At 60.8% G+C, this 7,500-nt stretch overlaps 1 protein-coding gene across 3 annotated transcripts in view; it reads left to right on the forward strand.

Moving 5' to 3' along the window:
• The first annotated feature begins 225 nt into the window (after nucleotides 1-225).
• LOC130208009 (dihydropyridine-sensitive L-type skeletal muscle calcium channel subunit alpha-1-like) overlaps nucleotides 226-7,500 on the forward strand; it is a 52,432-nt gene continuing 45,157 nt past the window's right edge. For 2 of the 3 annotated variants that reach the window (XM_056436857.1, XM_056436856.1), the window contains exons 1-5: nucleotides 226-368; nucleotides 991-1,094; nucleotides 1,179-1,324; nucleotides 5,416-5,494; nucleotides 5,956-6,116. In XM_056436857.1, coding sequence (XP_056292832.1) covers nucleotides 312-368; nucleotides 991-1,094; nucleotides 1,179-1,324; nucleotides 5,416-5,494; nucleotides 5,956-6,116 — 547 coding nt within the window. In that variant the 5' untranslated portion in view covers nucleotides 226-311. Of the gene's footprint in view, nucleotides 369-990; nucleotides 1,095-1,178; nucleotides 1,325-5,380; nucleotides 5,495-5,955; nucleotides 6,117-7,500 lie in introns of those variants that run through there. The other variant, XM_056436858.1, reaches the window with a different exon arrangement.

Genomic DNA, 7,500 nt, shown 5'->3' on the forward strand with positions numbered 1-7,500 from the left:
GGAAAAACAAGTTGATCTGAGAGCTTCTGGAACCAAACAGTCTGAAGTACAGAGATGAATGTGCCATCGTGGAGAAGAAGTCAGCTTCACACGGGCTTCATACTGTGTGGATGAGGTCACAGGTCAACCTATTGGTTAACGTGACCTTCCTCTGACCTTCAGACATCATCGCCACGGTGGAGAACGAGAAGCCGGCTCCATGCGCCCAGGCCGGGAACGGTCGGCGCTGCGCCATCAACGGCACCGAGTGCCGGGCCGGCTGGCCGGGCCCGAACCACGGCATCACCCACTTTGACAACCTGGGCTTCTCCATGCTAACGGTGTTCCAGTGCATCACCACGCAGGGCTGGACCGACGTCCTCTACTGGGTGAGGCCAACCAGAGGACGCCTCCCAGTCATCTTCCAGTCCCAGACGTCCGTCTCCTGAATCTCACACCGAGTCGATACGCGACTCCACGGCGCTGGAGCGTTAGCTCGTCTTACCAACTAGTTTCACATGCAGAGCTAACAGTCTGAAGGCTAAGCTAACGGTTATTACACTAACACAACATTGTTTTACACTCTAATTAAAGTATAGAATCACAAAATCAACTTGTATATTCACCTCTTGCAGGTCACATGAGGTCAAACCACAGATAACTGGTGATGAACATTTGTGATCTCGTACAATATTCACTGATCAATAATTAACTTCTGCATTCCTCTAAACCCGGGACCTCGTAATGTGATTAAGCCCCGCCCCTCTCCCTGAGATTGGATTGGCTGTTTCAGGACAACCCAATAAAGACAAAGATGAACTCTGATGACCAGTTGCTGGCAGACAGAATGCACACGCTCACTCTCATTTCATACGTATCCATTTAAAACGTCCTTCCGAGAGATCGGTGTCCATCCTGGTGTCTGGAGGCCGCGGCGTCCGTACGGAGCGAGGAGAGCAGGTTCTCCTTGTCGCGGCTTCTGACTCGAGTCGAGGCGACGTGTGCTTCCAGGTCAACGATGCGATCGGAATGGAGTGGCCGTGGATCTTCTTCACCACCCTCATCATCGTGGGCTCCTTCTTTGTGCTGAACCTGGTTCTGGGCGTGCTCAGTGGGTACGGACACCCGGCCTCCATGTCATTTGTCTCACGCTCCTCTTGAGTCTCCTCGTTTCATATCGTCTGTCTTTCCCCAACCAGTGAGTTCACAAAGGAGCGCGAGAAGGCCAAGTCCAGAGGAGAGTTCACCAAGCTGAGGGAGGCGCAGCAGCTGGACGAGGACCTGGAGGGCTACATGGACTGGATCACTCAGGCCGAGGTCCTGGACAACGAGCAGGAGGCGCAGGGTAAGACCGGAGGCCTGGACAACGAGCAGGAGGCGCAGGGTAAGACCGGAGGCCTGGACAACGAGCAGGAGGCGCAGGGTAAGACTGGAGGTCCTGGACAACGAGCAGGAGGCGCAGGGTAAGACTGGAGGTCCTGGACAACGAGCAGGAGGCGCAGGGTAAGACTGGAGGTCCTGGACAATGAGCAGGAGGCGCAGGGTAAGACTGGAGGCCTGGACAATGAGCAGGAGGCGCAGGGTAAGACTGAAGGTCCTGGACAACGAGCAGGAGGCGCAGGGTAAGACCGGAGGCCTGGACAACGAGCAGGAGGCGCAGGGTAAGACTGGAGGCCTGGACAACGAGCAGGAGGCGCAGGGTAAGACCGGAGGCCTGGACAACGAGCAGGAGGCGCAGGGTAAGACCGGAGGCCCTGGACAACGAGCAGGAGGCGCAGGGTAAGACTGGAGGTCCTGGACAACGAGCAGGAGGCGCAGGGTAAGACTGGAGGTCCTGGACAACGAGCAGGAGGCGCAGGGTAAGACTGGAGGTCCTGGACAACGAGCAGGAGGCGAGGAGTAGACTGGAGGCCCTGGACAACGAGCAGGAGGCGCAGGGTAAGACTGAAGGTCCTGGACAACGAGCAGGAGGCGCAGGGTAAGACTGGAGGTCCTGGACAACGAGCAGGAGGCGCAGGGTAAGACTCGAGGTCCTGGACAACGAGCAGGAGGCGCAGGGTAAGACTGGAGGTCTGGACAACGAGCAGGAGGCGCAGGGTAAGACTGAGGCCTGGACAACGAGCAGGAGGCGCAGGGTAAGACCGGAGGCCTGGACAACGAGCAGGAGGCGCAGGGTAAGACCGGAGGCCTGGACAACGAGCAGGAGGCGCAGGGTAAGACCGGAGGCCTGGACAACGAGCAGGAGGCGCAGGGTAAGACCGGAGGCCTGGACAACGAGCAGGAGGCGCAGGGTAAGACTGAAGGCCCTGGACAACGAGCAGGAGGCGCAGGGTAAGACTGGAGGCCCTGGACAACGAGCAGGAGGCGCAGGGTAAGACTGGAGGCCCTGGACAACGAGCAGGAGGCGCAGGGTAAGACTGGAGGCCTGGACAACGAGCAGGAGGCGCAGGGTAAGACTGGAGGTCCTGGACAACGAGCAGGAGGCGCAGGGTAAGACTGGAGGTCCTGGACAACGAGCAGGAGGCGCAGGGTAAGACGCGAGGTCCTGGACAACGAGCAGGAGGCGAGGGTAAGACTGGGAGGTCCTGGACAACGAGCAGGAGGCGAGGGTAAGACTGGAGGCCCTGGACAACGAGCAGGAGGCGAGGGTAAGACTGGAGGCCTGGACAACGAAGGCAGGAGGCGAGGGTAAGACTGAGGTCCTGGACAGCGAGCAGGAGGCGCAGGGTAAGACTGGAGGTCCTGGACAAATCCGAGCAGGAGGCGAGGTAAGACTGGAGGTCCTGGACAACGAGCAGGAGGCGCAGGGTAAGACTGGAGGTCCTGACAACGAGCAGGAGGCGAGGGTAAGACTGAAGGTCCTGGACAACGAGCAGGAGGCGAGGGTAAGACTGGAGGTCCTGGACAACGAGCAGGAGGCGCAGGTAAGACTGAAGGTCCTGGACAACGAGCAGGAGGCGAGGGTAAGACTGGAGGCCTGGACACCATAGGAGTGAGGTACCAGCCCTGACAACGGAGGCCTGGACAACGAGCAGGAGGCGAGGGTAAGACTGGAGGCCCTGGACAGGCAGGAGGCGAGGGTAAGACTGGAGGCCCTGGACAACGAGCAGGAGGCGAGAGGGTGGTAAGACTGGAGGTCCTGGACAACGAGCAGGAGGCGAGGGTAAGACTGGAGGTCCTGGACAATGAGCAGGAGGCGCAGGGTAAGACTGAGGTCCTGGACAACGAGCAGGAGGCGAGGGTAAGACTGGAGGTCCTGGACAACCCAGCAGGAGGCGAGGCAAGACTGGAGGTCCTGGACAACCCAGCAGGAGGCGAGGGTAAGACTGAGGTCCTGGACAACGAGCAGGAGGCGAGGGTAAGACTCGAGGTCCTGGACAATCTAGCAGGAGGCGAGGGTAAGACGAGGTCCTGGACAACGAGCAGGAGGCGCAGGGTAAGACTCGAGGTCCTGGACAACGAGCAGGAGGCGCAGGGTAAGACTGGAGGTCCTGGACAACGAGCAGGAGGCGCAGGGTAAGACTGAAGGTCCTGGACAACGAGCAGGAGGCGCAGGGTAAGACTGGAGGCCCTGGACAACGAGCAGGAGGCCCAGGGCAAGACTGGAGGTCCTGGACAACGAGCAGGAGGCGCAGGGTAAGACTGGAGGTCCTGGACAATGAACAGGAGGCGCAGGGTAAGACTGGAGGCCCTGGACAACGAGCAGGAGGCGCAGGGTAAGACTGGAGGTCCTGGACAACGAGCAGGAGGCGCAGGGTAAGACTGGAGGTCCTGGACAACGAGCAGGAGGCGAGGGTAAGACTGGAGGTCCTGGACAATGAGCAGGAGGCGAGGGTAAGACTGGAGGTCCTGGACAACGAGCAGGAGGCGAGGGTAAGACTGGAGGCCCTGGACAACGAGCAGGAGGCGAGGGTAAGACTGGAGGTCCTGGACAGGCAGGAGGCGAGGTAAGACTGGAGGTCCTGGACAACGAGCAGGAGGCGCAGGGTAAGACTGGAGGCCCTGGACAACGAGCAGGAGGCGCAGGGTAAGACTGGAGGTCCTGGACAACGAGCAGGAGGCGCAGGGTAAGACTGGAGGTCCTGGACAACGAGCAGGAGGCGCAGGGTAAGACTGGAGGCCCTGGACAACGAGCAGGAGGCGCAGGGTAAGACTGAAGGCCCTGGACAACGAGCAGGAGGCGCAGGGTAAGACTGGAGGCCCTGGACAACGAGCAGGAGGCGCAGGGTAAGACTGGAGGTCCTGGACAATGAGCAGGAGGCGCAGGGTAAGACTGGAGGTCCTGGACAACGAGCAGGAGGCGCAGGGTAAGACTCGAGGTCCTGGACAACGAGCAGGAGGCGCAGGGTAAGACTGGAGGTCCTGGACAACGAGCAGGAGGCGCAGGGTAAGACTGGAGGCCCTGGACAACGAGCAGGAGGCGCAGGGTAAGACTGGAGGCCCTGGACAACGAGCAGGAGGCGCAGGGTAAGACTGGAGGTCCTGGACAACGAGCAGGAGGCGCAGGGTAAGACTGGAGGCCCTGGACAACGAGCAGGAGGCGCAGGGTAAGACTGGAGGTCCTGGACAACGAGCAGGAGGCGCAGGGTAAGACTGGAGGTCCTGGACAACGAGCAGGAGGCGCAGGGTAAGACTGGAGGCCCTGGACAACGAGCAGGAGGCGCAGGGTAAGACTGGAGGTCCTGGACAACGAGCAGGAGGCGCAGGGTAAGACTGGAGGTCCTGGACAACGAGCAGGAGGCGCAGGGTAAGACTGGAGGCCCTGGACAATGAGCAGGAGGCGCAGGGTAAGACTGGAGGTCCTGGACAATGAGCAGGAGGCGCAGGGTAAGACTGGAGGCCCTGGACAATGAGCAGGAGGCGCAGGGTAAGACTGGAGGTCCTGGACAATGAGCAGGAGGCGCAGGGTAAGACTGGAGGTCCTGGACAATGAGCAGGAGGCGCAGGGTAAGACTGGAGGTCCTGGACAACGAGCAGGAGGCGCAGGGTAAGACTGGAGGCCCTGGACAATGAGCAGGAGGCGCAGGGTAAGACTGGAGGCCCTGGACAACGAGCAGGAGGCGCAGGGTAAGACTGGAGGTCCTGGACAACGAGCAGGAGGCGCAGGGTAAGACTGGAGGTCCTGGACAACGAGCAGGAGGCGCAGGGTAAGACTGGAGGCCCTGGACAATGAGCAGGAGGCGCAGGGTAAGACTGGAGGCCCTGGACAACGAGCAGGAGGCGCAGGGTAAGACTGGAGGTCCTGGGGCTTACTGCCATGGTGTGGACTCAACTATCCTGACCTGAGGGTTATGCTTCTCCTCAGGTCATGACGCACCATGACCCGAGGCTATGTCTTCCTCCCAGGTCAGGTGACACATCACATGACCTGAGGGCTGCGTCTCCTCTCAGGTCATGTGACGCATCACATGACCTGAGGGCTGCGTCTCCTCTCAGGTCTGCTCAGCTCGGAGAACGGGTCCGAGACGGGAAGCGTCAGCAAAATGGACGCCATCCAGAAGATCGTCCACTACTAGTAAAGAGACACGCCCAGTGTGTGTGTGTGTAGTGTGAGTGTGTGTAGTGTGTGTAGTGTAGTGTGTGTGTGGTGTGTAGTGTAGTGTGTGTGTGTGTAGTGTGTGTGTGGTGTGTAGTGTAGTGTGTGTGTAGTGTGTGTGTAGTGTGTGTGTGTGTGTGTGTGTGTAGTGTGTGTGTGTAGTGTGTGTGTAGTGTGTGTGTGTGTGTGTGTAGTGTGTGTGTGTGTAGTGTGTGTGTGTGTGTGTGTGTAGTGTGTGTGTGTGTGTAGTGTGTGTGTGTGTGTAGTGTAGTGTGTGTGTGTAGTGTGTGTGTAACAGTGTGTGTGTTAGTCTGCCTCCACTAAATATCACTCCTCCTCCTCCTGCTCTTCCTCCTCCTCTTCCTCCTCCTCCTCTTCCTCCTGCTCTTCCTCCTCCTCCTGCTCTTCCTCCTCCTCCTCCTGCTCCTCCTCCTCCTCAGTAAACTGGCCCGTAAGTGGAACCGCTGGCTGCGGCGCCGGTGCCGTGTGTCTGTGCGGTCCGGCCTGTTCTCCTGGTGGGTCATAGTTCTGGTGCTGCTCAACACGCTGGCCATCGCCACGGAGCACCACAGGCAGAGCCCGAGGCTGAGCAGCTGGCAAGGTGAGCGCCGGATGACGTCATCCGATGACGTCATCCTTATTTAAGGTGCTGCTGGTTCATGTGATAGACCACGGGAACATAGTTATTGATTGGAATAAACGCCCTCCTCCTCCTCTCGTCCCCTCCTCCTCCTCCTCCTCCCGTCCCCTCCTCCTCCTCTCGTCCCCTCCTCCTTCTCCTCCTCTCGTCCCCTCCTCCTCCTCCTCCTCCCGTCCCCTCCTCCTCCTCTCGTCCCCTCCTCCTTCTCCTCCTCTCCCTCCTCCTCCTCCTCCTCCCACCTCCTCCTCCTCCTCCTCTCGTCCCCTCCTCCTTCTCCTCCTCCCGTCCCCTCCTCCTTCTCCTCCTCTCGTCCCCTCCTCCTTCTCCTCCTCTCGTCCCCTCCTCCTCCTCCTCCTCCCGTCCCCTCCTCCTCCTCCTCCTCCTCCTCGTCCCCTCCTCCTTCTCCTCCTCCCGTCCCCTCCTCCTCCTCCTCCTCTCCTCCTCCTCCCCCTCCACCTCTCTCCCCTCCTCCTCCTCCTCTGGAGTCCCTCCTCCTCCTCCTCCTCCGTCCCTCCTCCTCCTCCTCGTCCCTCCTCCCTCCTCCTCCTCCCTCCTCTCCTCCTTCTCCTCCTCCCCCCCTCCTCCTCCTCCTCCTCCTCCTCCTCCCTCCTCCTCCTCCTCCTCTCCTCCTCCTTCTCCTCCTCCTCCCCCTCCTCCTCCTCCTCCTCCCGCCCCTCCTCCTCCTCCTCCCTGCTCCTCCTACTCCTCTCCTCCTCCTCCTCCTCCTCCTCCTCCCCCTACTCCTTCTCCTCCTCCCCCTACTCCTCCTCCTCCTCCTTCCCCTCCTCTCCTCCTCCTCCTCCTCTCTCCCCTCCTCCTCCTCCTCTCGTCCCCTCCTCCTCCTCCTCCTCCTCTCCTCCTCCCTCCTCCTCCTCCTCCTCTCGTCCCCTCCTCCTCCTCCTCCTCCTCCTGTCCCCTCCTCCTCCTCCTCTCTCGCCCCTCCTCCTCCTCCTCCTCCTCCTCCTCTCATCCTCCTCCTCCTCCTCTCCTCCTCCTCCTCCTCTCCTCCTCCTCCTCCCTCCTCCTCCCTGCCCCTCCTCCTCCTCCTCCTCCTCCCTCCCTCCTCCTTCCTCCCTCCTCCTCTCCTCCCCTCCTCCCCTCCTCCCTCCTCCCTTCCTCCTCTCGTCCCTCCTCCTCCTCCTCCTCCTCCCTCCTCCCTCCTCCTCCTCTCCCTCCTCCTCCTCCTCTGGATCCCCTCCTCCTCCTCCTTCTCTGCCCCTCTCCTCCTCCTCCTCCTCTCGTCCCTCCTCCTCCCTCCTCCTCCTCTGTCCCTCCTCCTCCTCCTCCTCCGCCCCTCCTCCTTCCTCCTCCTCTCGCCCCTCCTCCTCCTCTCCTCCTCTCGTCC

Source organism: Pseudoliparis swirei, chromosome 18 (genome assembly GCF_029220125.1).
Source record: "Pseudoliparis swirei isolate HS2019 ecotype Mariana Trench chromosome 18, NWPU_hadal_v1, whole genome shotgun sequence".
Classification (NCBI taxonomy): domain Eukaryota; kingdom Metazoa; phylum Chordata; class Actinopteri; order Perciformes; family Liparidae; genus Pseudoliparis; species Pseudoliparis swirei.